At 41.0% G+C, this 17,306-nt stretch overlaps 1 protein-coding gene and 1 long non-coding RNA gene across 2 annotated transcripts; both read right to left on the reverse strand.

Moving 5' to 3' along the window:
* Nucleotides 1–3,790: 3,790 nt before the first annotated feature.
* On the reverse strand, nucleotides 3,791–9,517 carry LOC115207806 (immunoglobulin lambda-1 light chain-like). The gene is made up of 4 exons (XM_029775297.1): nucleotides 9,359–9,517; nucleotides 8,920–9,250; nucleotides 5,225–5,262; nucleotides 3,791–4,371 (listed from the first exon to the last, which is right to left on the reverse strand). Exons 1-4 carry the CDS (start codon nucleotides 9,396–9,398, stop codon nucleotides 4,046–4,048), a joined length of 735 nt encoding a protein of 244 aa, XP_029631157.1. The 5' UTR covers nucleotides 9,399–9,517; the 3' UTR covers nucleotides 3,791–4,045.
* LOC115207811 (uncharacterized) lies at nucleotides 6,736–8,179 on the reverse strand. The gene is made up of 2 exons (XR_003881063.1): nucleotides 8,075–8,179; nucleotides 6,736–7,978 (listed from the first exon to the last, which is right to left on the reverse strand). It is a non-coding gene; the product is annotated as an uncharacterized LOC115207811 (long non-coding RNA).
* Nucleotides 9,518–17,306: the final 7,789 nt, after the last annotated feature.

Below are 17,306 nucleotides of genomic sequence, written 5' to 3' on the forward strand. Positions count from 1 at the left end.
GGGAAAACGGCACAGGTTCAGGATCCACAGGAACTAGAGGAAGGAGGGTCCCTAGGCCTTAGTCAGATGATTGACAGGTGTACTTTACAAAATATAAACAATATACTAATCTGGTGTGGATGCTCGCCAATGATTTATCGTTATGAATAGTTTATCGTTATAGTTATCATTATAGCTATTGTCCTTAGTCTCAAGTCTCAACTACATCACCACTCCTCTCTGAACCAGGTCAACACATAATTGATGATAGCTTTGTACTGACAGAGATACAGTACACTACCTTTCAATAACATTATCATTTGTGATTGATGATTTGTATTGATGTGTGATGGACATAATGTAGCCTAGAAATGTTCTTATCATTGGATTCATCATCTCATATTGTAATAAGTGTATCTATACACAATATGTCTGTGTATAGTATCTGTAAATATTAGGGGTGAAACGGTTCACAAACCACATGGTTCGGTACGATACGGTACAGTGGTGTCACGGTTCGGTTCAGTTTCAATACGTTGACAAAATAAATGCCTGAGAAATATGTACTTTGTATTTAGATTTTCCATTTATTATAATAGTAAACATGGGTAGCTTGAATTCCCAGGAGAATATGGAAACAAAGGGACAACAAAAAACAGCAGGTCCTGCCTTGTAACATGAAATAAAATAGTCATTTAAAACAGAACTTCAACAAGAGTGTGTAGTCCAGCAGCATATTTCAAAATTAAGTCACATAGCAGTGCCTTAAACAAAATAGGACCACTTGAGACTGGTTACTTAAATAATAAAAACATTATCAGATTTTCTTTAAGAAGATTAGTCTATCCACATGATCTGCAGTAAGCACAGATCAGCTTGCTGTGACAATGTCAGCCGCTGTGGAGAATACCCTCTCACTAGGGACAGAGGTCCCAGGCACAGCCAGGTAGCGCCTTGCTAACATGGCAACATGAGGGTATATTAACTCTTTGGTCTTCCACCATGTAAGTGGATCAGCATCCAGGGGAATACAATTCTCTTCCCTGTATGAGGTCACCTCGTCCTCTATAACCTTGACCTTTTACTTGGTTCCCTGCTCCTGGGTCGTGAACAACTCCCCAAAAAGCTCAGCCATGGCAAACTTCTTTTCTGGATGAGAACCCCTGTCGTCTGCCGTCTCTGGAGAGGGGTTGGCTCCTGTGGCATCTGTGGCTTGACCCTGCAGAACCAAATTAGATTAAAATTACTCTCTCTGAAGTGGCTTTAAAAATATGATTTGTTGTTAGAAATGTATATCAGACACTATTATGACAATTGCTAAATCACTAAATAATAAAATCATAAATGTCACATTAACAAAATAAATACAATACCTGTTGTATATTGGTCACAATCTCTGCTGTGAGTTCATTGTAGACTCTCAGACGAGCAGCAGCATCCAGGTACAGCAGGGACTTGAACCAGGGTCCAAAGCAGTGCTCTTGTGTAAGAAGTCTTGGACACCAGGGTCAGCTTATCTAGGCTCCAGGTTAACTCTGATAGCAGTCTTGACATCCCTTACTGCGGGTTCATCTTCATCAGATGCCACCATTGATTTCAGGATCATTGTTTTCATAGGCCGGACCATGGAAACTGATGGAATGTTCTCAGTGCATGTCAGTGTTGTGACTGTTTTGAGAGGTTTGCACCTCTGCTAGTCTTATGTCATTTTCAGACAAAGTCACAATATCTTTGACATTCTTCCTCACAGCTTGATCAGTCAGTATAGAATGCACCGCAGCTTTCTGCTCAAGGTATCTCTCAACCATCTGCCGCTATGAATTTTGCTATCGCTGCGTTGATTTATTTAGCACTACCGGAGTCAGTCACATATTGTTGCCCTGGCTCGCCAATGCTTGCCATGTTGCTCCTTAGCATTTAGCTAACTGCTAATTCCTTCATAAGCTAATTAATGCTACGACGATCTCTCAGCTCTGTTCTTGCTCGAGTGAAATAACTAATCAGCTACGAGACAAAATACATTTTTTTTTTAAGACAACTTTATTGCTATGTGGGTATATTTCCCACATTAATTTATACGCCATTGGTTTATGCAATAATATATTTTTTACTACGAAATATATAACTATATATTCCTAGCTGTAATATATGATTCATGTATTGTTCGGTTCACAGTGCGTACCGAACCCCGTGCACCGTGCACCGTGGACCCTGTACAGAACAGTTCATTACGAATACACTTACCGTTTCACCCCTAGTAAATACTGAAAATACAGAGTAAGGTACTACAGGACTACTTTACAAATATACTGTTGAAGTACAACTCTTTCCTCTTTCTCCCTGCTGACAAATATACTCATGAACAATCCATGCCTCAATTATCTCAAGGCTTGAAAATCCGTCTTTAACCTGTCTCCTCCCCTTCATCTACACTGGTTGAAGTTGATTTAGCAGGTGACATCAATAAGAGATCATAGCTTTCACCTGGATTCACCTGGTCAGTCTATGGCATGGAAAGAGCAGGTGTTCATAATGATTTGTGCACTCAGTATATACTGTTGAAATACATCTCTTTGAGACACAAGGTGGAAGCATATTACAACTGTTTGAGACACAAGGTGGACGCATATTACAACTGTTTGAGCCACAAGGTGGAAGAATATTACAACTGTTTGAGCCACAAGGTGGAAGCATATTACAACTGTTTGGGCTACAACGTGGAAGCATATTACAACTGTTTGAGCCACAAGGTGGAAGCATATTACAACTGTTTGAGCCACAAGGTGGAAGCATATTACAACTGTTTGGGCTACAACGTGGAAGCATATTACAACTGTATGAGCCACAACATGGCAGCATATTACAATATGTTTCTCTCTTCTCTTTCCACCTGCTGGCAAAAATATTAATGACTCAAATGTTATTGTACATCATAGTAAGATGCAAGTTTATAACACTATTGAATATTGTAACTATAAAATATGAATATATTGAACATATCATGTCATTGTATTGTTGTTTTAATTCATCATACAGTGAAAAAGTACAAGCCATTACTGTACAGGAAATAATGTGATCCCCAATCACATGCTTTCTTTACATATCAACAGTTTTCTTTAGATAGATATGGATGATAATTAAATAGGTACTTTCAGAATTATATTATAATTAAGCAATAAGGTCCTGAGGGGGTGTGGTATATGGCCAATATACCACGGCTAAGGGCTGTTCTAATGCAAGAATCAACGTGGAGTGCCTGGATACAGCCCTTAGCCGTAGTATATTGGCCATAAACCACAAACCCCCGAGGTGCCTTAATGGGATTATAAACAGGTTACCAACGTAATTAAAGCAGTACAAATAAATGTTTTGGTATGCGGTCTGATTCAGTATACCACGGCTGTCAGCCAATCAGCATTCAGGGCTCGAACAACCCAGTTTATAAAACAATCATATCATACTAATGAAGGTTCTCAACAATGTGAAGTTCTAATTTAAACTAAACCTCTAGTCCATCTCTGGTTATTCATTAACATTACAGTAAACCTGCTCTACATCCTGGATATCTGGATCATCTCTGGTTATTCATTAACATTACAGTAAACTTGCTCTACATCCTGGATATCTGGATCATCTCTGGTTATTCATTAACATTACAGTAAACCTGCTCTACATCCTGGATATCTGGATCAACTATTTCTGGATCTGGACTAAAGTCAGAGAGCAGGCTGCTCTATTTGAGTTCAGTTAAATTCCCCCTCATTTAGTGCTGCTATCACTGATGCTCATCAACATGATCAAATACAAACACTTGTTCTTTAGAATGCTCTTTATTGAATATCCACAATACAACAAAGCTCTAACTATTCCTCTATTATACATCTGCAAAGCAACCAATTTCAAATATAAAAAGTATACTTATCATATAGCCTACAATATCAGTATTAGTGGATATTTCTCTCTTTAATGGAACATAATGTATATATGCAGGTTAAACTTCTAATGAATTAATAATAACTTGAAAAGTGATGTAGAAAATCAAATTGACATTACAATGGTTCTCAGGCTATTCAGTGCTGCATTCAGACTTCTTGATGCCTTTCTCAGCGAACTTGGAGCCCACGGTGACTTTACATGAGAACACTTTGTCCTGGTTCCATTCTGACATGTCAACGGTCAGACAACTACTGAGTTGGAACGTCTTGTCGGCTTGCGGCACCGGGCCACTGGTCGCGATGTCGCCGGTGACCGGATTCCCGCCAGCGGTCCAGCTGACATCGGCGTAGCCCATGGCCATCTGACTGGCCAGACACACCAGGGTGACTTTGTTGGACTTCAACTCATCGCTGGACGGAGGGAGGATGGTCAAGACAGGAGGAGGGAGGGTAGAGTCTGGACCAATGGAATGAGCAGAATAAATATTACACAAAATCATTTGATATGTTAGTAGAATGAAACAGGGTTGTGTAGAATAAAAATATAACGTTTTCTCAAAGACTACAAACAATTAACATGTTGGGCTCATAAAATGAAAAGCCACTAAAACCATGTAATTCTATTGTTACATGTTACTCACAAATCTCTGTTTGTAGCTGGACTTATTTAGAAACTTTCTAAGTAACTCTCCATATGTGACTTTTCAGAGGTAAAGCAGATTTCTGTGCAAGTGGATAACGAGTTCAGATCTCTAAGTTTAACCATAATCAAGTAGTCAGATGTGCTAAATGAGGGATACAATCAAACATATATCCTACTTCTAGTCAACCAGCAAACAGAGAACTGTAATGTAGTAGCCTACAATGTAATGAATCATGTAGTTACTTTGTGTGTAACTACCATATACATGTTTTTATCATCATTTAATATAATGTGGGACCAACATTATAAAGGTTGATACAACTTTATGTAGCATTCACATTCAAATCTACCTCTAAGTAAATAGATGATTATTGTTTAGACATTATAAATGAGTAGTGTTGTCAAGTGACAGCAGTAACCTACATGTTGAAATAGTGCAATACGTTTATTAAGTTTAAATGTGAAATCAACAACTACAGATATACTGTAGGATATGAAGATGTCACAATGTGTACATGACACTTGATAATCGGTCCACAAAGTAGGTTATTTACACAAAATAAATATGAAATAAGAATATAATGTTAAATATTTAATTCTATTAACTATTATGTATTACAAAAAACCTTGAATTCAAAAATATAAAGTTAAAAGAAAGGGTACTCACCACTGACAATGAGCTTGGTTCCTTGTCCGAATACCACAGTGATTCAGTTTGTATACACAGCCGTACAAAAACCTCCTCACTCTCTCTACTGAGAGGACAGGAACTGGTACATCCCATTCAGACAGAGCTTCACTCTCTCTACTGAGAGGACAGGAACTGAACCATCCCATTCAGACAGAGCTTCACTCTCTCTACTGAGAGGACAGGAACTGAAACATCCCATTCAGACAGAGCTTCACTCTCTCTACTGAGAGGACAGGAACTGAACCGTCCCATTCAGACAGAGCTTCACTCTCTCTACTGAGAGGACAGGAACTGGTACATCCCATTCAGACAGAGCTTCACTCTCTCTACTGAGAGGACAGGAATTGAAATATCCCATTCAGACAGAGCTTCACTCTCTCTATAAACATCGCAGGCTTTTCTAGAGTTTCTCTCTATGACGTAACAGTATATAGTATAGCATCATATTCTGCTGTTGGTGTCTGGTCCTTTTGAAGTTAAAGCACTATCCATACGATGCAGTGTTGACTTGATGATGATCTTGATGAGGATATTATGATGATGTCTTGACCTGATGATGATGATTATGGTGGTGATGATGATGATGATGATGGTAATGATGATGAAGATGATGATCACAACAAGAGAGACAACATCATTTTCCTTTCAGACAATGTTTTCTTATAATCTTTTTGACATGTAGGGATGGATGGTTCTTCCATTTCCAGATCTCCCAATATGTCATGTATATATTGTTATAATAATCACTGATCAACTTCAACTGCTGTTTCTTAGAGTTCACCCCTCTGCCACTTTTAAAGCAGAAGTGAGTGTATTTGGTGAGGAGGCTTTTGTCATGCTGTATATCACTGTGATACATAGTCATAAACAGAGCTGTCCCAGGTCTTACAGTAATACACTGCTGAGTCTGCCTCCTCCACATTGTTTATAATCAAACAATAATCTGATTTAGACTGATGATTAGATGTAAATTTAGGAGAGGAGAAACCAGAACCATATTCTACAGAGCTCCAACCAGTCTGGTACCACCTTGACATGTACTGAGGAACTCCTCCTGGAACCTGTTTATACCAACGAGCTGCACTACCAGTAACAGTCCCCAGGTTACAGTCCATAGTGGCCGTCTCTATTATCAACAGTCCCCAGGTTACAGTCCAGAGTGACCGTCTCTATTATCAACAGTCCACAGGTTACAGTCCAGAGTGGCCGTCTCTATTATCAACAGTCCCCAGGTTACAGTCCAGAGTAGCCGTCTCTATTATCAACAGTCCCCAGGTTACAGTCCATAGTGTCCGTCTCTATTATCAACAGTCCCCAGGTTACAGTCCATAGTGTCCGTCTCTATTATCAACAGTCCCCAGGTTACAGTCCATAGTGTCCGTCTCTATTATCAACAGTCCCCAGGTTACAGTCCATAGTGGCCGCCTCCATTATCACAGTCCCCAGGTTACAGTCCATAGTGGCCGTCTCTATTATCAACAGTCCCCAGGTTACAGTCCATAGTGTCCGTCTCTATTATCAACAGTCCCCAGGTTACAGTCCATAGTGTCCGTCTCTATTATCAACAGTCCCCAGGTTACAGTCCATAGTGGCCGCCTCCATTATCACAGTCCCCAGGTTACAGTCCATAGTGGCCGTCTCTATTATCAACAGTCCCCAGGTTACAGTCCATAGTGTCCGTCTCTATTATCAACAGTCCCCAGGTTACAGTCCATAGTGGCCGTCTCTATTATCAACAGTCCCCAGGTTACAGTCCAGACTGACCCTCTCTATTATCAACAGTCCCCAGGTTACAGTCCAGACTGACCCTCTCTATTATCAATAGTCCCCAGGTTACAGTCCTTAGTGTCCGTCTCTATTATCAATAGTCCCCAGGTTACAGTCCTTAGTGTCCGTCTCTATTATCAACAGACTCCAGGTTACAGTCCATAGTGTCCGTCTCTATTATCAACAGTCCCCAGGTTACAGTCCATAGTGGCCGCCTCCATTATCACAGTCCCCAGGTTACAGTCCATAGTGGCCGTCTCTATTATCAACAGTCCCCAGGTTACAGTCCATAGTGTCCGTCTCTATTATCAACAGTCCCCAGGTTACAGTCCATAGTGTCCGTCTCTATTATCAACAGTCCCCAGGTTACAGTCCATAGTGGCCGTCTCTATTATCAACAGTCCCCAGGTTACAGTCCAGACTGACCCTCTCTATTATCAACAGTCCCCAGGTTACAGTCCAGACTGACCCTCTCTATTATCAATAGTCCCCAGGTTACAGTCCTTAGTGTCCGTCTCTATTATCAATAGTCCCCAGGTTACAGTCCTTAGTGTCCGTCTCTATTATCAACAGACTCCAGGTTACAGTCCATAGTGTCCGTCTCTATTATCAACAGTCCCCAGGTTACAGTCCATAGTGGCCGCCTCCATTATCACAGTCCCCAGGTTACAGTCCATAGTGGCCGTCTCTATTATCAACAGTCCCCAGGTTACAGTCCAGAGTGGCCGTCTCTATTCTCAACAGTCCCCAGGTTACAGTCCATAGTGGCCGTCTCTATTATCAACAGTCCCCAGGTTACAGTCTATAGTGGCCGTCTCTATTATCAACAGTCCCCAGGTTACAGTCCATAGTGGCCGTCTATATTCTCAACAGTCCCCAGGTTACAGTCCAGAGAGGCCGTCTCTCCTTTCCTCTCTGTCACAACAGGAGGCTTCTGTGTCACCACAGTCACACCACTGACACCTGGGAAATAAGAAGATGACATGTAGTAAAGAGAAACATACAGACTCACTATTAATAAAACATGAAGTAAAATCTCCAGGAAGTCAGACTCCTTACATGTTAGAGCAGTGATGAGAGTGCAGAGTGTCCCCAGCATGTTGTCAGTGTGTGGTGTGAAAGGCCCTTACTGTCCAGCTGAGAGATGAGCAGGGTTGGAGTTTGAGGAGAGGAGAGGCTGCAGAACCCACCTATAAGGAGACAGACAGGGAGGACCAGAGGGAGGGGCCTCTACAGTTAACCAATCACTATCTATTCTCAAACGTACTGTATCTGGGTCTTCACAAGACCAACAGACAGATTTCTAAATAATAACTGGATGTATGCTATATTTTCATAATTATGACATACATTTCAATTAGAGTCACTATTAAACTATAAAAAATGGAAATATTTGTAAGAAGACTATTTCATAAACATATTGTATATGTTTTGTTGCATTGTAAAGATCAGTATTCTGTTTCTGCTCAGTAATGTTAGTTTGTTTATATCAGCATGTCATAATATGTATAATAATAACATAATAATATTATCTGGATGGTGGGGTTCTGAACTAACAGTATATCACTAAATGACTGTTGATGTAATATGTCTCTACTGTAAACCAGGGGACTGACTATCATAGAGGTTATCTGACACATGGAGTCTTCTGTTAGGACGGAACCATCTGGAATATCACTTTATCATTCATGGTTTGTGACAACTAGGTGTAATTGTTAATGACAACATTCTACTAAATGTGTGAAGGGTTTTGTGTAAAACACAAGCATGGCCTGTTCTCATACTGCAGACACACTGGTTCAGGATGACTTGACATTCAGTTAGTGTCTATATTCAGAACATCTGAAAGCAGAAGTGAGTGTGTTTGGTGGGGAGGTTTTTGTCATGGTGTATATCACTGTGATATTTGCGCAAAGGGAGAGTCATTCAGAGTCTGACAGTAATACACTGCTGAGTCTGTCTCCTCCACATTACTGATTATAAACTGATAATCCTTATCAGACGTGGCTTTAGATGTGAAACGATCAGAGGAGAAACCAGATCCATATTCATCAGGAGAGTTGTTTGTATAGTAATAACTTAACACATACTGAGGAACTCCTCCTGGAACCTGTTTATACCAGTTTACATAATTGTTTTCATCTTTGGTAATGTCACAGTGAAAAGTAGCAGTCCCCTTTGTACTGACAGTCAGTACTGAAGGTGTCTGTATCACTGCTTTCTGGCAACTGACATCTGTGGGAATTAAACACACAATTTATTAAGACAATTAATCAGACATGAATGTAAAACTTCCAAGGCATTGTTTTTAGATTCAGATTGAACAAACAGTAAATTCCTTACATGTTAGAGCAGTGATGAGAGTGCAGAGTGTCCCCAGCATGTTGTCAGTGTGTGGTGTGAACGGCCCTAACTGTCCAGCTGAGAGATGAGCAGGGTTGGAGTGTGAGGAGAGGAGAGGCTGCAGAACCCACCTATAAGGAGACAGACAGGGAGGGCCAGAGGGAGGGGCCTCTACAGTTAACCTATCACCAAGCCAGGGAGGACCAGAGGGAGGGGCCTCTACAGTTAACCAATCACTATCTACTCTCAAACGTACTGTATCTGGGTATTCACAAGACCAACAGACAGATTTCTAAATAATAACTGGATGTATGCTATATTTTCATCATTATGACATACATTTCAATTAGAGTCACTATTAAACTATAAAAAATGGAAATTTTTGAGCGAAGACTATTTCATAAACATATTGGATTTGTTTTGTTGCATTGTAAAGAGCAGTATTCTGTTTCTGCTCAGTAATGTTAGTTAGTTTATATCAGCATGTCATAATATGTATAATAATAACATAATAATATTATCTGGATGGTGGGGTTCTGAACTAACAGTATATCACTAAATGACTGTTGATGTAATATGTCTCTACTGTAAACCAGGGGACTGACTATCATAGAGGTTATCTGACACATGGAGTCTTCTGTTAGGACGGAACCATCTGGAATATCACTTTATCATTCATGGTTTGTGACAACTAGGTGTAATTGTTAATGACAACATTCTACTAAATGTGTGAAGGGTTTTGTGTAAAACACAAGCATGGCCTGTTCTCATACTGCAGACACACTGGTTCAGGATGACTTGACATTCAGTTAGTGTCTATATTCAGAACATCTGAAAGCAGAAGTGAGTGTGTTTGGTGAGGAGGTTTTTGTCATGGTGTATATCACTGTGATATTTGCGCAAAAGGAGAGTCATTCAGAGTCTGACAGTAATACACTGCTGAGTCTGTCTCCTCCACATTACTGATTATAAACTGATAATCCTTATCAGACGTGGCTTTAGATGTGAAACGATCAGAGGAGAAACCAGATCCATAATGATTAGGAGAGTCATCAGTATGGTGAAACCTTAACACATACTGAGGACCTCTTCCTGGAACCTGTTTATACTAGAATACATATTTGCTGCAGGAACCACCTATAAGGAGACAGACAGGGAGGACTAGAGGGAGGGGCCTCTACAGTTAACCTATCACCAAGCCAGGGAGGACTAGAGGGAGGGGCCTCTACAGTTAACCTATCACCAAGCCAGGGAGGACTAGAGGGAGGGGCCTCTACAGTTAACCTATCACCAAGCCAGGGAGGACTAGAGGGAGGGGCCTCTAACAGTTAAAGGCAATGGTATTGCTGTTGTGATTAGTTGTGTAGTTTTGGGTACCGGTAGTTAGGAGTACGGCAAACACCTTATTTCTTTGGTTCCTCAATATACATTTACCATATTAAACGTAGGCTATGTGTTACAGCACTACTTTTGGTGTCCCCCTCAGGAATTGCTCTTGAGAAAATGTAATGTAATTGTCCCCTCCAAAATTGATATCAGATTTTCGCCCCTGATCTCAAGGCTTAACAATCCATCTTTAACCTGTCTCCTCCCCTTCATCTACACTGATTGAAGTTGAGTTTAACAGGTGACACCAATAAGAGATCATAGCTTTCACCTGGATTCACCTGGTCAGTCTATGGCATGGAAAGAGAAGATGTTCCTAATGTTTTGTCTACTCAGTGTATTCTATTGAAATACATCTCTTTGAGCCACAAGGTGGCAGCATATTACAATATGTTTCTCTTTTCTCTTTCTACCTGCTGGCAAAAATTTTACTGACTCAAATGCTACTGTACAGGACATGGTAGAAAGATGCAAGTTTATAACACTATTGAATATTGTAACTATAAACTATATTGAATGTATCATGTCATCTTAATTCATCGTACAGTGAAATAGTACAAGCGGATATTGGCCAGGATATAATATGGTCCCTTTTTTAGATTTATTTAACAAGGCAAGTCAGTTAAGAACAAATTCTTATTTACATTGACAGCGTACCTCAGCCAAACCTGGACGATGCTGGGCCGCCCTATGGGACTCCCAATCACAGCCAGATGTGATGTAGCCTGGATTCAAAGCAGGTACTGAAGTGACACCTCTTGCACTGAGATGCAGTGTCTTAGACCACCGTGCCACTCGGGAAACCCCAAATATGTACTGTGAGTGACCAGGGGACATGTTTTGGAAAGAGGTATCCTCTGTCTTCTCTCCGGTAGTCTATATCATCATACCTTGTTCCCCCAAACTGTTATTACTGAATGATAATTCACCACTGTCATTACAGAAAATACATTTAATGTTGTCAGGTTTGATAGCTGCTAAAAAGATGTTGTAACTAAGATGGCAACCACCACACCTCATTGAGGAGCACTTTTATAGATATCATTTACTTACAACAATCCAATGCTAGGATCCATGCTAGGAAGCTAGGAAGCCAAACAACAATTGACAGCTGGTTATCTGCATGATGAAGCTCAGGTGGGTGATAGTATGTGGTTTGTTCTAATTGTTTTTACTTGCAAAAACTGGTTTCCATAATATACTGTTTCTAGCTGTAGCTCTTAAGAATTTTTGTAATCTGCTTCATACCAGCTGATTAATGATCCCACCAGGGTCTGTCCATCTACCCAAACCACCATTGACCTTGTGTTGGTGTCGGATAGATCAATGATAACAAACAGTGAGGTTCTACACTATGGGCTCATTTTCTGTAGTAGGAAGGTTCAGAAAACAGTTTTTCATTTTCTCTTTATTTGCAACACAGGCCTGCCATCATTCACTTTGAACTGGACTGTGTGTTTACAAGTAGTTTCAATAGTGTGACTTTAGATCCTTAGAATGCATTCGCCAAAAGCCAACTGAATGGATTTCAGCAAATATGTTAATGCCACTTGGGAGTCCTCTTACATTTAGGAACTTTACAGTCCTATTGAAGATTAGCTCAAATCTAACGAAGGAACATTAGATGAACCCTCCCAAACTTTCAGTTAGTTGGCCGTCAAAATTGCACTGATAAATGATGGGGAATTGTAGCCTACTCGCTCTTCTGTAGTTTGCCTGCCAACAATGCATGCTTGCACAACCAAGCACACAAAGCTAACTTGCTAAAGTTGGCTAGCTTGCTAGCTAGCTACACTATATGACTAAAAGTTTGTGGACACCTACTCGTCGAACATCTCATTCCAAAATCATGGACATTAATATGGAGTTGGTCCCCCCTTTGCCTGGCTCATACTTTGCTGCTATAACAGCCTCCACTCTTCTGGGAAGGCTTTCCACTAGATGTTGGAACATTGCTGAGGGGAATTGCTTCCATTCAGCCACAAGAGCATTAGTGAGATTGGGCACTGATGTTGGGCGATTAGGCCTGGCTGGCAGTCGTCGTTCCAATTCATCCCAAAGGTGTTTGATTTGGGTTGATGTCAGGGTTCTGTGCAGACCAGTCATGTTCTTCCACATCGATTTTGACAAACCATTTCTAAACGGACCTTGCTTTGTGCACGGGGGCATTGTCATGCTGAAACAGGAAAGGACCTTCCCCAAACTGTTGCCACAAAGTTGGAAGCACAGAATCGTCTAGAATGTCATTGTATGCTGTAGAATTAATTTCACTAACGGGCCTAGCCCGAACCATGAAAAACAGCCCCAGACCATTATTCCTCCTCCACCAAACTTTACAGTTGGCACTATGCATTGGAGCAGGTAGCGTTCTCCTGGCATCCGCAAAACACAGATTCGTCCATCACACTGCCAGATGGTGAAGCGCGATTCATCACTCCAGAGAACGCGTTTCCACTGCTCCAGAGTCCAATGGCGGTGAGCTTTACACCACTCCAGCCAATGCTTGGCATTGCGCATGGTGATCTTATGCTTGTGTGCGGCTGCTTGGCCATGGAAACCCATGTCCTAGACGTTTCCATTTCAAAATAACAGCACTTACAGTTGACCGGGCAGGAGCTCTTTCAGATTGACCATCGGGTTCTTGGTCACCTTCCTGACCAAGGCTCTTCTCACCTGATTGTTAAGTTTGGCTGGGCGGCTGTCTTTTTTTTTGCTCTGACATGCAAAACCAACCCATGAGGTCAAATAAATTGTCCTTAGAGCTACGATACAGGATATTGTCGTGGCACAGATCTGGGGAAGGTTACCAAAACATTTCTGCAGCATTGAAGGTCCCTAAGAACACATTGGCCTCCATCATTCTTAAATGGAAGACGTTTGGAAGCACCAAGATTCTTCCTAGAGCTGGCCGCACGGCCAAACTGAGCAATCTGGGGAGAAGGGCCTTGGTCAGGAAGGTGACCAAGAACCCAATGGTCAATCGAACTAGTATAGGATATTAAACTCCAGTTATGGCTTGATGGAGGTAGAATATGAGTCAGTGAAGAAGACAGAATCTCATGTAGAGCAATGATCATACTAGTTTGTCTCTCATACAATCTGGTTACTTTGACCAATCAGAGAAATGACAGTGAAAAATAATAATTATAAAAATATATGATATATAACATTATTATTTTAAAACCTGTCTGTTGGTCTTGTGAAGCCCCAGATATGTCAATCAACAATGAAAGTAGCTTGTGGAAGGTTAACTGTAGATGCCCCTCCTTCTGTTCCTCCCTGTCTGTCTCCTTATAGGAGGGTCCTGCAGCCTCTCCTCTCCTCACACTCCAACCCTGCTCATCTCTCAGCTGGACAGTAAGGGCCGTTCACACCACACACTGACAACATGCTGGGGACACTCTGCACTCTCATCACTGCTCTAACATGTAAGGAGTCTGACTTCCTGGAGGTTTTACTTCCTGTTTTATGAATAATGAGTCTGTAGGTTTCTCTTTACTACATGTCATATTCTTATTTCCCAGGTGTCAGTGGTGTGACTGTGGTGACACAGAAGCCTCCTGTTGTGACAGTGAGGAAAGGAGAGACGGCCACTATGGACTGTAACCTGGGGACTGTTGAGAATAGTGCTGCTCGTTGGTATAAACAGGTTCCAGGAGGAGTCCCTCACTATGTTTTGTTTTGGTACCATGGTGATAGACGTGTATTCTACGGCTCTGGTCTTTCCTCCTCTAAATTCACATCTAATCATCAGTCTGAATCAGATTATCGTTTGATTATTAAACCTCTTAGGGATAGGGGGCAGTATTTTCACGTTCGGATGAAAAACATGCCCAAATTAAACTGCCTCCTACTCAGACTCAGAAGGTAGGATATACATATTATGGCAGGCAAAAACCTGAGAAAAATCCAACCAGGAAGTGGGAAATCTGAGAATTGTAGTTCTTCTTTTGAATCCCTATCAAAACTACAGTGTCTAAGGGGGTCACGTTGCACTTCCTAAGGCTTCCATTGGCAGTCAACAGCCTTTAGAAACTTGTTTCATCCTTCTCCTGTTACTGGGCAGAAAATAGGAGCTCAGTAAATCAGTGGCCTGTCTGAGGACATGGGACTTGGTGATGCGCAACCCCGCGAGCGTGCCTTTCCTTATTTTTCTTCTGGAATGAATACGCTATTGTCCGGTTGGAAAATTATCGCATTTGTACGTTAAAAATACCCTAAAGATTGATTGTAAACATCGTTTGACATGTTTCTACAAACGGTAATGGAACTTTTGAGCTTTTCGTCTATTTATTTGCGCCCCCGCCTCATGCCTTTGGAATGGTGTTCTGGACGCGCCAACAAAACTGAGGTATTTGGACATAAATTATAGACTTTATCGAACAAATGAACATTTGTGGTCGAAGTGGGAATCCTGCGAGTGCATTCCGCCGAAGATCAGCAAAGGTAAGAAAAGATTTATAACACTATTTTAGAGTTTTGTTGACGCCGTGACTTCGTGGCTAACTGTATAGCTTGCATTGATGGTTGAGCTATGTACTCAGAATATTGAAAAAGGTGTAAAATGCTGTTTTTGGATATAATATGAACTTGATCGAACAAAACATACATGTATTGTGTAACATGATGTCCTATGAGTGTCATCTGATGAAGATCGTCAAAGGTTAGTGCTTAATTTTAGCTGTATTTTGGGTTTTTGTGACGCATCACCTTGCTAGGAAAATGGCTGTGTGGCTTTTCTTGTTTTGGTGGTGTCCTAACATAATGTAATGTTTTGCATTCGCTGTAAAGCCTTTTTGAAATCGGACAATGTGGTTGCATTAAAGAGAAGTGTATCTTTAAAATGGTGTAAAATAGTCGTATGTTTGAGAAATTGAAATTATAAGATTTTTGTTGTTTTGAATTTCGCGCCATGCTATTTTGTCAAACGATCCCTTTAACGGGATCCTATCTCGAAGGGGTCACCAAGAGGTTAATAATGTGGAGGAGGAAGACTCAGCGGTGTATTTCTGCCTGACACATGATGGTAATGAGAACGTATCACAGTGATATACACTATGACAAAAATCTCCTCACCAAATACACTCACTTCTGCTTCATGCGTGGCAGAGGGGTGAACTCTAAGAAACAGCAGTTGAAGTTGATCAGTGATTATTATAACAATATATACATTACACATTGGGAGATCTGGAAATGGAAGTACCATCCATCCCTACATGTCAAAAAGATTATAAGAAGACATTGTCTGAAAGGAAGCTGATGCTGTCTCTCTTGTTGTGATCATCATCATCATAATCATCATTATATCACAATCATCATCACCATCATAACCAGCATCATAATCATCATCACCATCATCATCATCATCATCACCATCATAATCACCATCATCATAATCACCATCATCATCATCACCACCATCACCAAGTCAACACTGCATCGTATGGATAGTACTTTAACTCATTGATTTGTATTTAAGGTATTTATATTTATTATGGATCCCCATAAGCTCTTCCTGGGGTCCGGCAACATTAAGGCAGTTATTCACCTTATGTAGCCCCGCCCACTTGACCCAGTTCCATTCAAACGCGATTGTGTTTGTGTTTCCGTTTTACAACTTCCGTCAATGCTAGCAAATTACCTCAGAGCGGTGGCTAGCTAATAATAAAAAAACGTGCATCATTAACACATCCTAACAAATAAACAAAAACAAAACATGGCTCACATTTGGGAACACACACAAATGGCTCTTCGGAGGTCGGATGGTATCACCATACCCCATCCATCCATGATTAATAATTGGGTGGATGAAATGACGTATGGGGACAATTTGAATTACTTTGTGCTCTGCTTGGGAACGGATGGTTCCACTATGAAAAGGCCTATCAGTACCTCCACAGTGGTAAGGTGGGCAGAGTTCTTCTTCACCAGGAGGAGGGAAAAGTATTGGTATTTTTGAAGGCCGATGTTCAGCCCAGCCAATCAAGCAGCTCTTACCACTCTGCTTGTGTATCCAACAACGGATCAGTAGAGCCGGCTGGATGCGCTTGCATCGTTGGCCTTGGAAAGTCATGCAGCCTCAATTTTGTGGAAGGTTGGCAAATAAGCAAAGTCACTTGCATTACAGCCTATATGTGTTGTTGTGACAGTTACTATAATCCATAGGCTAACTTTATGATAGAGTTCTCAGATGATACCTTGGATCAATCTCTGGGTTACTTGCTCTTGTAACTGATGATGATAGCCTATTTTCTTTGTTCCTTTTATAGATGAGTGGGCAGTACTGCCTTATCTAGACACAGAATGATAACAGAGTCAGGCTTAACATAGCAGTTAGACCAAACGTTTTGTTGGATGAAAGCTGAATTGAGAACGTCATGATTTATTGTTGTTATAACATGTATATGTGGATCAACAGAACTGCTGTATTAATGTGGGGAATCTGTAAGTATCCTGTCAAATCTCATGTTGAGGAAGCAAGGTAGGTTTATGGAGTCCAGGTGAGTAGGGTATACATGTCAGCATCACATGTATTTCTTTAGTGTTATTGCTTTTCTGGGTG

The sequence above is a fragment of the Salmo trutta genome, chromosome 1 (assembly GCF_901001165.1).
Source record: "Salmo trutta chromosome 1, fSalTru1.1, whole genome shotgun sequence".
In the NCBI taxonomy this organism is placed as follows: Eukaryota; Metazoa; Chordata; class Actinopteri; order Salmoniformes; family Salmonidae; genus Salmo; species Salmo trutta.